Source organism: Pseudophryne corroboree, chromosome 4, assembly GCF_028390025.1.
Source record: "Pseudophryne corroboree isolate aPseCor3 chromosome 4, aPseCor3.hap2, whole genome shotgun sequence".
In the NCBI taxonomy this organism is placed as follows: domain Eukaryota; kingdom Metazoa; phylum Chordata; class Amphibia; order Anura; family Myobatrachidae; genus Pseudophryne; species Pseudophryne corroboree.
Genome location: NC_086447.1, coordinates 697,857,251 through 697,873,213, shown reverse-complemented (window position 1 = coordinate 697,873,213; position 15,963 = coordinate 697,857,251). Strand labels below are relative to the sequence as shown.

At 47.2% G+C, this 15,963-nt stretch overlaps 1 protein-coding gene across 6 annotated transcripts in view; it reads right to left on the bottom strand.

The window, feature by feature from the left end:
• Positions 1–15,963, bottom strand: part of UTRN (utrophin) — a 1,167,552-nt gene that overhangs the window by 105,460 nt on the left and 1,046,129 nt on the right. For all 6 annotated transcript variants that reach the window (XM_063917938.1, XM_063917937.1, XM_063917939.1 and 3 more), the window contains 2 exons: positions 15,532–15,698; positions 2,963–3,074 (listed from right to left, as the gene is read on the bottom strand). In XM_063917938.1, coding sequence (XP_063774008.1) covers positions 2,963–3,074; positions 15,532–15,698 — 279 coding nt within the window. The remainder of the gene's footprint in view (positions 1–2,962; positions 3,075–15,531; positions 15,699–15,963) is intronic.

Genomic DNA, 15,963 nt, shown 5'->3' with positions numbered 1-15,963 from the left:
TCTAAGTAAGATGATTATATATGTTTTATCTCACTTCTGATGCCCAGGATTCACATGTTGGCCCAAACATGTCAGAATTACCTAAACAATTACAGAACTTAAAGTAACAAATGCTAACTATATAAGACATTGCATAGGTCATTCCTTGTATGTCTTATACAGTAAATTGCAGTTGCAAAGATCAGTTACAGGTACTGAATGAAAAGCTATATCTTCAACAATGGAGAGTCCAAAAGCTCTTAGTTCCACCTTTACCTGTAATTACATCCTTTGTTTTATAACAGAGAAACTAAAAAACTTAATGTCACACATTGTGCATAACATCATGGGTGTGTGCACATGGTAAGCTGCTGCAGAGAAATGGCCAAACAGTACAGGTAGGCCAATGTTTCAGTGGGGAATTTGGGTAGGAGTGCTAGTCAAGCTTGCCCAGGGTGGGTACAATGTTGGTCATGTTATTTGTCATTAGTGACAGCGGAAGCTGTAAATAAGACATGTGCGATGGACGCATTCAACACTACTGCGGTCTATTCATGAAGCAGAAACAAGAGTGGAGAAATGAGCTAGTGGAGAAGTTGCCCATGGCAACCAATCAGCTTTGAGGTAACATTTATCAAGTACATGAAGTATTACTAGGGAATTTGATCAACTAGTACTTTCATTGGATTTAAGTGATCTGTATTATCTGTACTATGTTAAGAATGTATAGTGATTGAGTCAGGGACGGATCTAGACTTTTCTTTAGGGGGGGCGATTTACTGTTTAATCTTGACTCCTCCCTCTACAAGTCCCAACTCCTCCCATCTGCAATCCTAACTCCTCCTCCTCTCAGTTCTGACTGAACTTTTTGAGTGAGACTGAGATGGAGCTTTGTGATTGTTCTTTGTACATGTGACTGTGCTATGGGGTAATTGTATTTATTAGCCCTAGTACCCACACACACCAGCAAGTGAGGGGCAAATGCTCTGTAACCCTTGCTTTCCTGGCTCCTCTATGCTGCTGTGGTATAAGCTGAAGCACATCGTTCTGCCTCAGGCTCTCCCCGGAGAGCTCTCTTCTGCTCACAAGTGGGCGTGGCTATGACTGTGTTAGGGGGGCGGTCGCCCCCTTCGCCCCCCCCCCCTAGATCCGGCCTGGATTGAGTGTGGTTTACTGATCTTACATTTGCTAGCTTTGATTAACACCTTTTGCTGGAGGCGGTGGGTTGCTGTGTGGAGGTGGGGGTTGTAATCAGGATGAACACATGTTGCAGGAGTCCTATTTATTCAGTATAGGTTAGGACGCCAGTCCTTTAGGATGTTACAGTGCCTAGTATATGAAGTTTCTAGTTACTGTATAAAGTGGCCGTTAAAAATCAATACCAGAGTTAAACCTGTGTTAAACCCGAAGGAAGACAGAAAGCAAACAAACAACAAACAAACCAACATTAGTACAGAAGGATGGCATTACAACCACAAAGCTCAGAGTCATTATGTGGCCTCTCCACACCTCTGCAATGAGAACTCCAGGACCAGGCTTACCACACCTCTGGCTGAGAACATCAGATCAGCCTCCCGGCATTACCCTAAATATAAGCAGGGAGCTATGGGGGGGGGAGCACCAGGAGCAGGCTCAGCAGCGACATTTCCATAGGACTTGAGTACGCTCCCCACATTCCTGTGAAACTGTATTTCTTCATCTACTAAACTAGCAATTAATAACTTCAAATCCTGATAACAACCAGGAATAGTCAGTACTCGAGCAATCATTCTGTCAAAGTGGAAAGTGTATTACCTTTTCACACCGCAAACCCGGGTGCGACCCGGTATTTTGAATATGGGTCCGACGCGGGTCGGACACGGGTCAGACCCTTTCAGACTACACTTTCTATCCGGATTATTGCAGGGTTGTCTCCTTTTAACTCAACCCGGGTCAGCAATTAAAACACCATGGATGTACTTTTAAATGGACTTTTTTTGGCTCAGAAAGATGAGGTGTCAGAAGGGGACAAAAATAAGAGGGTGGGGATAGCTCACAGCATTGCCGGAATCATGGCTGACAGAGATATGTTTTTATACACTATTGCATCTTTAACTGTTCCAGTAACATACGATTTTCGCAGAACAGTCCCTATTTGGGGACTATCCCGCTGTCCCACCCATGGGCTGCAGTGTCCTGCGGTGGTGGTGGTGGTGGGGGGACAGTTGGGAGGCTCCTGTCACTGCTGCTCTGCTTAGAGCAGCGGTAAATAGACGCTGTGCGCATGCACACAGAGTCTATTCACAGGTGACAGTGGGCATGCCAGCAGCTCAGAGAGCGCTGGGCATGCCCCCTCAGTGACGGTACAAGGGGGCGTGACTCGCAATTGCGGCTCTGCTGCGAGTCCACGCCCCTTTCATATGGGCCACTCCCCTTTTCCGGACGCACCACAAGGTCCCTCTTTGTACTTTTAATAAGTTGGGAGGTATGCAGTAAACTGCCTAGCAATCTCTGCCTCACCCCTAATTCTTAATACAGTAGCTCTAATTCTTAATGCTCTGCTGACATCATCAAGGCACACAAAGAACAGCCAATCAGCACTTTTACATTAATGCAGGGTTGAAAAACCCAGGTTGGACACTTTAGAGCGCACATTGTTCCGGATCCAACCCGTGTTTAACACTGCTTTTATACCGGGTTGAAATGCAGGGTTACTCGACCTGGGATATTCAAAAGTGGTGCTTTTAGACTGCACCTCGAGCCGGGTCGAGACGGCTTGATGAGGCAATATCCAGGGATATATTTGCGGTGTGAAAGGGGTAAGCAGCTTCTATAACTAGCTGTTTGGGTGTTTTTTGTTTTTTTTTAATCAGGAAAGGACCTGATGGTCACAGCTCTGAAATTATATTCTTCCGGCAACCATACTGGTGTGAGAACACAAGGGCAGATGTATTAAGCCTGTAGAAGTGATAAAGCAGTGAATCATCGGTGAAACAGTACTTACAGGTATGCAATACTCCACCATTGGGTGATGCATTTTATGACCTTTTGCAGTCCTTCCAGAAAAGAAACAGCTTTGACAAACATCATAGTTGAAATGCTTCAAACTCCGATACCTAAAATGAGAAAAAACAAAACAAACACATAGTGCACAGAAATGTTAGTGTACTATTTTTATACTTTATGTACATATTTCCATAAGAACTTTGCAAATCAATATTGTAGGGAACAATAGATTCCTAAAAAAAAACTGCATTTTCTACATATTTGCTTACTAATCCACAAACCGATACACAATAAATCAACTGGCATCACATCAATATCCTAACTCAGAGGTTCCGAAACACTGTCCTCAAGGGACCCTAACGGTCCAGGTTTAAAAGGATAACAAGCTTGGGCACAGGTGACTTAATTAGAACATCAATCAATTTGATTTAACCCTCTATGCTAAGCCATGGATATCCTTAATATCTGGAGCATTTGGGTGCATTGAGGACTGAAGGCCTAATTCAGAGCTGATCGTAGATGTGAGAAAAAACGCATATCTACAACCAAAATCTCTGACATGCAGGGCTAGTCCGCTCCGCATGCCAGGCCCCCCCCCCCCCCCCCGCCCCGTGCAAAAGCACTGCACAGCGGCGATGCTTTTGCACCTGCCGAGTAGCTCCCTGCCTACACAGCCTAGCTGCGAAGGCAGGCGGTTACCCGCCATGTTTAGGGACGCTGCGGCTGCGTGTGACAACAAGCAGCCGCCGCGGCCCGCCCCACAAATGGTCCAGACATGCCTGCATTGTCCAGACCGCGCCCCCCAATGCCACTGCAATGCCGCCAACACGCCCCCTACTACCCCGCAATCGCCTCTGCCTGTCAATCAGGCAGAGGCGATCACACCAGTGAGATGCCATCACATCTCACTGTGTACGCACGCGCAGTGCAGCTTCTGCACGTGCGCACTTCACCGGCCATCTGACTGCAAATGCTGCTGATGCAGCGTTCCAGTCTGAATTGGGCCCAGAGTTTGGGAAGATCTGTTCTATCTACTGGTAAATGCCATCAGTTCTCAGCTTCCAATATCTTGCTAAATATGTAAATGTATAAAAATTTTATCATTTTGCGAGGAAAATCAACATACAATTTTAATACTTATGATTTCTGTGCGACTATGTGGCCAACATGTTGATGATGGGCCTACTTTTATGTGATGGCCTGGATCTGCAATCTGCCTCGTTACTCTGGCCCTGAACTTTTTAAGTGGTATAACTCTCCATCCTGTGTACACTGATGAATATAGAGTACATTCTTCCTAAAATACAGTTTACAAATCATATAATACATGCACCAGCAATCAAGGAAGCAGCTATCAGTTCCAGCAGTGGATCTGCAATCAGCAAATCAAAATCATGCACATATCAATTGTGAGGGCTTTAGGCCCTCACAATTGATAAGGCTCCGACACGTGAATATCCTTTTCTGTGCATTTGCTTGCATTTCTGAAAGGAAGCCCTAACAGCATTTAGTCCTCATCAGATTGCCACTTCCCTTCCCTTTAGGTACAGTTGTCAAATTTTTGCAAATCTGCATACACTCTTAAGCAGCATCAGACACTAAATGATTTAATACACAGACTGGGGAAGCATTTTATGACATACAGTATTGTTCTGTGCTATTAGAAATCATCTAGGTGTTTTGTGACATTATAGTGGCTCAGACTGCATACTTTTATATAGAGGTCATGAAAATACAAGGTTTCCTCTAGTAATCCTAATAATGTACAATATGAGGTGTATAATTCCTTATAAAAATACATTTTCTATGTAGAATTAAGCAACTGCAGGAGGACTCACTCCTAATGTATCATTTATGCAGATATTGTTGGCAGAAGTTTAGGTATATGTTAGCATTGTCTATTATGGGGCCTATGCAATTGAAGTCGGAGCTGCTGTCTAGTCGGAAAGACGGCAGTTTCCAACTTTTTTAGGCCCAATCGCGATTCGACCTATTCAATGGACCTGCCGTTTTTCCGACTTGCCGGAAAACACGTAGACCGGCGGATTAGCCACGGATCCACGTGTTTTGTCGGATTTGCGGACAGATCCAGTGATCGCACTGAGTGAAAAAAATTGTGGGTCCTAGGGACCCCTCACTATAAAAAATTGGTGTCCCACTCCACCGTTTCTGGGTCCTATCACACTTAATGAGAGGTGAGGGAAGGCAGCAGTTGGGACAGTGCGGGGGCCAGGTGCAGGGCCGGCTCCAGGCATGTTCGACTAGAGCGGCCGCGCGGGGCGCCACTCTTATAGGGCGCCGCACGCTGCGGCCGCCATATTCCTGCCTGGAGCCAGCCTTCAATCTGTGTGTGTGTCCCGGCCGCTTGTGTGCAGCGCGCTGTGCGGCGCCGGCGTCTGACGTTAGACGCCGGCGCCGCAGACGGAATCGTTCATCCGTCCGCCCACCCGCCCGCGCCCACAGCAGTACTCCCCCCTCCCGGCTCCCAGCACCGCAGTCCGCAGTGACATGTAAGTTAAAATCTGCACTGTGGGGGCATTATGTTTCTGGCACTGTGGGGGCATATCTGCACTGTGGGGGCATTATGTATCTGGCACTGTGGGGGCAAATCTGCACTGTGGGGGCATTATGTATCTGGCACTGTGGGAGCATATCTGCACTGTGGGGTCGTTTATGTATCTGGCACTGTGGGGGCATATCTGCACTGTGGGGGCATTATGTATCTGGCACTGTGGGGGCATATCTGCACTGTGGGGGCATTATGTTTCTGGCACTGTGGAGGCATATCTGCACTGTGGGGGCATTATGTTTCTGGCACTGTGGGGGCAAATCTGCAGCACTGTGGGGGCATTATGTATCTGGCACTGTGGGGGCATATCTGCACTGTGGGGGCATTATGTTTCTGGCACTGTGGAGGCATATCTGCACTGTGGGGGCATTATGTTTCTGGCACTGTGGGGGCATATCTGCACTGTGGGGGCATTATGTTTCTGGCACTGTGGGGGCATATCTGCACTGTGGGGGCATTATGTATCTGGCACTGTGGGGGCATATCTGCACTGTGGGGGCATTATGTATCTGGCACTGTGGGAGCATATCTGCACTGTGGGGTCGTTTATGTTTCTGGCACTGTGGGGGCATATCTGCACTGTGGGGGCATTATGTATCTGGCACTGTGGGGGCATATCTGCACTGTGGGGGCATTATGTTTCTGGCACTGTGGGGGCATATCTGCACTGTGGGGGCATTATGTTTCTGGCACTGTGGAGGCATATCTGCACTGTGGGGGCATTATGTTTCTGGCACTGTGGGGGCATATCTGCACTGTGGGGGCATTATGTTTCTGGCACTGTGGGGGCATATCTGCACTGTGGGGGCATTATGTTTCTGGCACTGTGGGGGCATATCTGCACTGTGGGGGCATTATGTTTCTGGCACTGTGGGGGCATATCTGCACTGTGGGGGCATTATGTTTCTGGCACTGTGGGGGCATATCTGCACTGTGGGGGCATTATGTTTCTGGCACTGTGGGGGCATTATGTTTCTGGCACTGTGGGGGCATATCTGCACTGTGGGGGCATTATGTTTCTGGCACTGTAGGGGCATGTCTGCACTGTGGGGGCTTTTATGTTTTGTGGCACGGCGGGCATTTATCTGGCACTGTGGGGGCATTTATGTTTTGTGGCACTGGGGGCATTTATGTATCTGGCACTTATGTATCTGGCACTGTGGGGGCACTTATGTATCTGGCATTGTGGGGGCATTTATGTATCTGGCACTGGGGGCATATCTGCACTGTGTGGCCATTTATGTATCTGGCACTGCTGGGGGGCATGTCACGTGTAGCTGGCACTGCTGGGGGGTATGTCACGTGTAGCTGGCACTGCTGGGGGGTATGTCACGTGTAGCTGGCACTGCTGGGGGGCATGTCACGTGTAGCTGGCACTGCTGGGGGGCATATCATGTAGTGTATCTACTAGGCGTCTGTGGCTAGACAATGTGTCTAATGTGCGCTGCCTGGCGCAAAGTGTCTAATGTGCGCTGCCTGGCGCAAAGTGTCTAATGTGCTCTGCCTGGCGCAAAGTGTCTAATGTGCTCTGCCTGGTGCAAAGTGTCTATCGTGCTCTGCCTGGCGCAAAGTGTATAGGAGGTTCTACCTGGTGCAATGTGTATTAGCTGCACTACTATGTGGTGTAATGCGAATTGCCACTATTCTGTGGTCATGCACCTTCCCCACGAAGCAACGCCCCTAAATTTTTGCTGCGCGCCGACTGTCCCTGCTTCAGCATGTGGGTGGAGGAGCACCAAGCATTACAGTATGTACATCATTTTGCCCTCCTTACTTAAAAATGTGCCCTCCTTGTGATCAGCACCCTGCCCTAAAACGTGAACACTATCATGTGTAGCTGGCACTGCTGGGGGGCCTATTGTGTGTAGCTGGCACTGTTGTGGGGCATGTCATGTGTAGCTGGCACTGCTGCGGGGCATGTCATGTGTAGCTGGCACTGCTGCGGGGCATGTCATGTGCAGCTGGCACTACACTGGAGACATTGTGTGTAAGGAACACTACTGTGGCTGTTCTGCGTAAGGCTGCTAATTGTGTGCATAGAGGGGGTGTGAAAATATATTTATTTATAGTTTAATTATATGAAGTTACGAGGCCACACCCACTTTCCCAGGAGGCCACACCCACTTTCCCCGAAGCGCGTGCGCCTTCGACGCGCGCATAGGGGTTGGGGGGCGCTTTTACATTTTCTCGCTCAGGGTGCTAGTAGGCCTGGAGCCGGCCCTGGCCAGGTGGCAGCTTATGGCAGTGCTGGGGGCAGGTAGCATTTAGGATAGAGGGGCAAAGAGCAAGTAGCAGTTGGGGCAGAAACAGGGAGAAGTTGGGGTATAGCTGGGAGTAGAGGGGGGGCTGTAAAGGCAGGCAGTGCTGGTGGTAGGGAGAGGGTAAGTTCAGAAAGCAGTTGGAACAGAGTTGGTGTGGCTAGTGGCAGGCAGTAGTTAGGGGTTAATTGTAGATAGCAGCTGTGGCAATACTGGGGGGCAAGGATGGAGTTAGGGGCAGGAAGTACAGGGGGTAGGAAAGAGGTATGGCTAGATAGCAGCTGGGACAGTAGTGCGGGCATAGAGGGGGTTAGGGGCTGGTAGTATTGGGGGTATAGAGGAGGCACGGGTAGAAAGCTGGGGCAGTACAGAGTGGCAAGGAGGGGGTTAGGGGCAGGCAGTACTGGGGGTAGAGATGCGGCTTGGGTAGATAGCAGATGGGGCAATGCTGGAGTGCAAAGAGGGGGTTAGGGGCAGAAGTACTGATAGGAAGGGGGCATGGGTAGATACTGGGGGTAGGGGGTAGCTGGGGGCAAGGAGGTGGTTAGGGGCAGGAAGTACTGAGGGAAGGAAAAGGGCATGGGTAGATACAGGGGGTAGCTGGGCAGGAAGTATGGGGAGTAGGGAGAGGGCATATTTAGATACTGGGGGGCAGTGGAAAGGTGGGTCAGTGCAGGGGGCAAGAAGGGGGTTAGAGGCAGGAAGTACTGGGGGTAGGGTAAGGGTAGATGGCTGCTGGGGCACCGGAGACACAACCTCTACACACGTGTGTGGCTGGCAGAGGGGACCGCGGGAGTATATGACAGCACCCCTATAGTACTATACACATTTTACCAGGTGCAGAGTGCGGGAAGTAAGGCTGAGGAAGTTGCCGTGGCTGTGTCGGCACACTCTAATGATGGCATCCCGGTCAGCGTAGCTGCAGCCAAGGAGAGGATGCTGAAGCGCTGGGTGTGTAGGCAGGGTGACAGACGGTATCTAGGAGGCGATGTCTGGTGCTCAGCAGATGCTCCTTTCGGGACTCGTGAGATGGCTCCGCACATGACAGCTCGGCCGGTCTCTGTCACAGAGATAGGGTGAAGTTTGAAGAAAGACATTTCACTGCCCAGGAGGTACGCTACCTCCTGCGCGGGTTGTTACTGTGAGGCAGTGGGGTCAGGCCGCTCTGATGCGGCTGGCCGCGGTCAGCATATCAAGGTAGAGAAGTGGAGCGGGTCAGTGAATTCTTATTGGCTGACACGGAGCGCACAGGCATCAGCGCATCCTGCCGGACCCGCTCATTTTTAAAAACAGGGTCAATGCGTATTTTGCGAACACTAGAGGGTGTTACAGAGGGAGGGGGAGGAGCAAGAGAGAGGGAGGGGAGCGAGTGAGTGTGTCAGAGAGGGAGAGAGAAAGAGAGGGGAGCAAGAAAGAGAGCATGTCAGGGAGAGAGAGAGACAGTGTCAGGGAGAGGGACAGAGACAGTGTCAGGGAGAGAGAGAGAGAGAGAGGGGCATCTAAGAGGGTGTCAGAGAGAGAGAGGTGCAAGACACAGTGTCAGGGAGAGGCGCATGAGAGAGTTTCAAGGAGAGGGGCATGAGAGAGTTTGTCAGGGAGAGAGAGGGAGAGGCACATGAGAGAGAGTGTGTCAGGGAGAGAGAGGAGCAAGACAGAGTGTGCAAGGGAGAGAGAGAGAGGTGCATGAGAGAGAGTGTCAGGGAGAGGCACATGAGAGAGAGAGTGTCAGGGAGAGGTGCATGAGAGAGTGTCAGGTGCATGAGAGTGTCAAGGAGTGAGAGGGAAAGGCACATGAGAGAGAGAGTCAGGGAGAGAGAGGGAGATGTGCATGAGAGTGTGTGTCAGGGAGAGAGAGGGAGAGGTGCATGAGAATGTGTGCCAGGGAGAAGGAGGGAGAGGCGCATGAGAAAGAGTGTCAGGGAGAGAGAGGGAGAGACACATGAGAGAGAGGGAGAGACACATGAGAGAGAGTGTCAGGGAGAGAGAGGGAGAGGCATATGAGAGTGTGTCGGAGAGAGAGGAGCAAGACAGAGTGTCAGGGAGAGAGAGGGAGAGGCATATGAGAGAGAGTGTCAACGAGAGAGAGGAGCAAGACAGAGTGTGTCAGGGAGAAAGAGGGAGAGGTGCATGAGCGAGTATCAGAGAGAGAGAGGGAGAAGCACATGAGAGTGTCAGGGAGAGGTGCATGAGAGTGTCATGGAGAGATAGAGGGGGGCAGCATGAGATACACTACCAACTACAGCAGCTCAGGCACAGGTCTCTGATGATGGGGGGGCTGTTCATTGCATTAAGCTCCACCCCCTAATTATCCGTGAATCGCGGCATGCACTGGATGTACTAGGGGCAGACACGGCAGAGCAGACTGGGCCAGGCTTGGTGCTTCCCCACCTCCCTGCTACATCCTCCGTGGCTGCCTGCAACTGCCGCGATACACAGACTGCAGCCACCGCAGTGGTTTCCAGGCAAGATAGTACTCAGATCCTCCTCCTCCTCTATCTCCCTTTCTCCCCGGCCAGAAGTGAATCGCGCTGTATACTCGATAGGGTGGCTGGTCCAGGGGTGGATCTAGTCATCCAGGAGGCACAAAGCGTCCAATCATACTGGTGGATGGAGAAGAAGAAAGATACATTCCTCCGGCCGAACAGCCTCACCTCCTCCCTCGGCGATGGTCTACGGTGCGGGCATTTGCCAGCGCACTATAATGAGTCAGGCTGACTCACTGTAGTACCTGGCTGTCTTGCCTAATGCCGCTGGCCGCGATGCACTTCATTGCGGCTAGTTCTGCCCCTGCCCCCACTGTCTCTGCTGCGGGATCGGATCGGAGCTGAGCTGACTGCTGTGACAGCAGGATGATTCCTGTCATATGTGCGCGGAGAAGACGGTGAGGGGAGGCAGGGCGGGAGAACACACTCTCCACGGTCTCCTCCCCTTCCGAGTTCCTCCCTCTGCTGCCGTGGAGACGGAAAATGACTAACAGCGCTGCTGGTCAGATCGCGTCCTGAGGGACCCTGCGGTTTTTTATTTTTGAATCCCCCCCATCAATTCTTGGGTAAAGTACGCGCCATAGCGCGTTTTTGAGATCACTGAAACCGACAGGTTTTAGTCCCGTTTTCAACAATGTTAATCTGACTTTGAAAAAAAGTCGGATTGGCATTCTCGAAAATGGGGAAAATTTTGCCCACAAATTGAATACTGCATTGTCAGATCCTCTCCTCAGAGAGGATCCGACATGCATTGAATAGACCCCTATATTGTTATACTCATCAAGTTACCTGCATTGGTGTTAGCATGAATACTTAAGTACTTTTTATAAGTACCTTTTATAATACATATACAGTATAATGCCACTTGTGTATTACTTAATACAAACAAGTATTACATTTTCAATTAGTTATTGGTCCATTACCCACAGGTGTCAACAATTATGTTTCTACTAGAGTTTTTTTTAATGCTAGTAGAATCGTGTTAACAGGTATTGGAATGGAACCCACTGGTTCTAATTACCCCATACCTGTTGGAAATATGTGTGAACAAGCTAGAGGATGTAGCAGAGTTTCTGTACACACCAGCGAATGCCTTACAACCTCAAACAGCCCAGTTACTAAACCAGTGGCGTGTTTTTATTGAACCAGCACAGCTGTACTCACTGTTATACACACTGGTAATTGGAACACAGTAGGGTGTCCTACAGTTTACCAGCAGTCTATGTAGGTACTGGGTAGCGATATAGTCAATCAGTCAGAGGCGGTCGCTGGGCGGGATGGGGCGGCACGGCAGCATTTGGCCACCGTTTTCGGGGTGCGGTCAGGCAAACGCAGGCATGGCCGGACCATGTGGGGGGGGTGGGCCGCAGCGGCTGCGTGTCGTCACACGCAGCCGATGCGACCCTGGCAGCGACAAGTAACTCCCGGCCAGCCACAGGAGCTGCGCTGGCTGGGAGTTACTCTACACAGCGACGATGCTTTTGTACTTGTGCGGTGGGGCCGGGCCTGACATGCGGGGCGGACTAACCCTGTGCTGGGCGTCCACCCGCATGTCTGTGTCAGTGATCGCAGCTGTGGTAAATGTAGCACAGCTACGATCAGGTCGGAATGACCTCCAAAGTACCAACCAATCAGCTGCTGTTATTTTTCAAACCCAGCTTGTAACATGACAGTTAGGAGTTGATTGGATGGTACTTTATCTCTCTACACTTTATCACTCTCTAAGGCTTAGAACATCTCCACAGTCTCAAGATGGCCCCGTACATGCTCAGTACTAGCCTTGGCAGCCACCTTGGTATAGTGAATGAAGCTTCCCCTGAAGAGTAGCAGCATGGAGTCTGCGCAGTAAAGCACCCCACTTTCAGCAGTACCCACCTGCAGCTTGGCAGCACAGCTGTGTTTTTTGGATGATGTCTGCTTTATAAATTTATAGTCACTCAACAGTACATCCTGCGATCACAATTGCTTACAGTACTATCACTGAATGTCTATTGCATTTGATATATGGCACTTTAATTTTAACACCAGTTTGTAAAACACTTAGGCACTTTATCCTTTTAGTTGCCATGTAAATTTAGTGCTAAATTTGGAAAGCGAAGTTATTAACTTTGTCATATCAGTACTAAGAGCTTGAGGAATAAGTGCCTATAAGTTTTAGAAAGGGTGCAGTAGATTAACACACATAAAATATCACATAAAGTGGCGCAGATTTAATAAACATAGCTTGTTAAGTACATTTTAATACCTTTCCTTTTGCACAGAAAATACATCTGTTGAAACAGCTAATTCGTAAAACTGCAATCTATGGCCCAGGAGGATGTACATGAATAAAATACAGGTTGAGTATCCCTTATCCAAAATGCTTGGGACCAGAGGTATTTTGGAGATCGGATTTTTCCGTATTTTGGAATAATTGCATACCATAATGAGATATCATGGCGATGGGACCTAAATCTAAGCACAGAATGCGTTTATGTTATATATACACCTTATACACACAGCCTGAAGGTCATTTTAGCCAATATTTTTTTATAACTTTGTGCATTAAACAAAGTGTGTGTACATATACACAATTCATTTATGTTTCATATACACCTTATATACACAGCCTGAAGGTCATTTAATACAATATTATTAATAACTTTGTGTATTAAACAAAGTTTGTGTACATTGAGCCATCAAAAAACAAAGGTTTCACTATCTCACTATCACTCAAAAAAGTCCGTATTTCGGAATATTCCGTATTTTGGAATATATGGATATGGGATACTCAACCTGTAATACACATTTTCTATGTAACTTGCTAAAAAAGCAATCTGCACCTTCTGTTTATCTGCTAAAAAAGCAATCTGCACCTTCTGTTTGTCTATGAATTGAGTTTTATTTTGTGAAAAGTACTAAAATTAGCTGTAATAAGCGTCTCTCAAAAGTATTTACTGTAAAAGATCAGAACTAGCAATTGCAAACAGAGTTTGTGACCTCACATGCAGGCGCTGCGACCCGGAGAGCGACGGGTAGCTCCCTGCCAGCACGTAGGAGCTGTGCTGGTAAGGTAGCTACTCTTCAGGTACAAAAGCATTGCTACCGTGCAATGCTTTTGTACCTGTGCAGTGTGCGGAGGGCCAGACATGCGGGACGAACTAGCCCTGTGCTGGGTGTCCCCCCGCATGTCAGGGTGGCTGATCATAGCCATGCAAAATTTTGCATGGCTACAATCAGGTCTGAATTAGCCCCCATGTGCACTGCAGGTGGGGCCGATATAACATTTGCAGAGTTAGATTTGGGTGGGTTATTTTGTTTCTGTGCAGGGTAAATACTGTACATGTTATATTTGCCCCAATTGCAGTGCACATGGTTTTGCCCATTAAAGAACAATTTTGCTGCTGTAATCAGGTCTGAATTAATCCCCATGTTGGGGAGCAGGTTGGTTGATGGTAGTTTATGTTATGGGGGAAATTCAGCTACCGGCGAAAACGCATTTTCATGGTAAAGAGAGTCAAAATTATTGCGAATTGTGGTAAATTCGCCAAACGCCTATTCAATTGTCCACTCAAAAAAATTTTGCTGTAATTTTACCGCAAATTTCAATTCACCAACTCTGAGCAGGTGATAAATTTGTGGAAAATCCCTATTTTAAGTAAAAAATGTAAGGATTTGATTCTGAACCCCTGGGACAACCCCCCTAAATGACTTGAAGACACTAACAAGTTTTTAATTATTTTTAATTGGCTAATAACGACATGTCATTTTTGGGGTGAAAAAGTGCAAAATGATAGAAATTGGGGTACAAGGTATGGGACAGGTATATTGGGGTGGTTTATGAGTGGGACACATGTTTTTAGAGTTGCTGATGGGAGTAATTGGTCTGTTTCCACATTTTTTTTTATAGTCCTCTAAAATGACACAAATATATACTTATACCCATTTTTATGAATCCCAAGTTTAATTTTAGCAATTATTTTGCTGGGAAAAAAAACAGTTTTCGGTCATTTTTTTAAAATGCATACAACTGCCATTTTGCAAATCGTAGAGCGCCCGCATACCCATGAAAAGTCAATTTTCATGGCGCAAGATGTGAAAATGGCAAAAATGCCAATCAATTTCCCCGCTAATTTAATACCCCCCATAGTGTGGTGTGCAGATGCAGAGTTTAATATATTGGTATTTTGAATTGTATTTTTTAGAGCTACTATATATTGTACTGCACATTAGTAGATACTGTACAGTACACTATGTAGACAAAAGTGACTGGACACTGACAGAAAATAGATCAACAAGATTTTATTGACTTTGTAGGTTCACCACATACAGTGATTACTGCAGACACCTTTCCTGGCAAACTGTCTGTACATAAATTAGGGGTACATAAAAAGGGGTATAAGTATATATTTGGGTCAATTTAAGCTAGTTAAAAAAAAATATTACTCCCAAATGCAAGACTAAAAACACTTGTACCAATCAAAAGCACCCCAAAATACATTTCCCATACTTTGTACCCCAATATCCATCAATTTCCACTTTTTAACCCTAAAAATGATGTGTCATTATTGGCAAATTCAAAATAATGAAAAACTTCTAAGTGCCAATTAGACATTAAGGGGGGTGTCCCAGTGGTTCTGAACCAAATCCCAACATTTTTACCTTAAAATAGGGATTTTTCCCATCTTTTCACCTGCTCAGGTGAAAAGAAATTTGTGTTAAACCTATGGAAATTATAGGCGGCAATCTTTTGGTGACAAATGAATAGCAGCTTTTCGCAAGTCACAATTCAAAGCCCTGTTTTTAGCGTAAAAATTGGATTTCGTAGACAATTGAACGCACCCCTACAGTACATACTGTAGGCTTTCATTTGGGCCGTTAATAAATGTTAATTTTGAAGATGGCGTATTGTTATATGGCTAATTATAACGGTACTCCATATTTTAGTATGCCACCATAGCTGGACCTGTACTGTCACTGCAGGAGTAAGAACCTACAAGAAGGAGAATACTTTCCTTACCTCTTCTTTCCCTACTCCACTCACTCAGTCATGACGCTTGCTCTTGCAGTGAGCAGCCGGCGACTGGGGTGACAGGTAAATTAAGAGGGGATGTGAAATCCGTGTCTCTGCTACCTTTACGATGGTGCCACCTGTGTTGAGGTTCTATGCTTGCTTTAAAAAGCAAACAACATGGGTAAAGTATATTTTCCCTGTAAAATGACCACCTATGAATATACTTACAAACATGTCTTAGTATAGTAGACTTGTTTCACCTACCTGAAACCCACAATAGGACATTCTTTGCAGATATTACACTTGGCTTGATGCTTAGCAGTTTCAGCGGCTGCCACCCGGTGTAACACAGGCATCCACACCATGGACTGAGGCTCCAAACGCATCCACTCAATAAATTGTTTCACATTGATCTCTGGCTTATTTTGAGCCTATAGAGATAAAATGACATAACACTAAGTTACCACATCCCAGATCTTAGCAGAAATTACACTCTGTTGCGTCAGACTTGTACCATCACAGCACCAACTTTATTACAGCTCTTATATATATATCTTAAAACATACTGGTAGGTTAATTGGATTTTGACATAAAAATAATTACCCGTAGCATTTATGAGAAGGGAATATAGGCCCTCAGTCAGCTTCAGTTGCAGTTTTACTTGCTGCGAATGCATGCTGGGGGCCACCCAGTAAA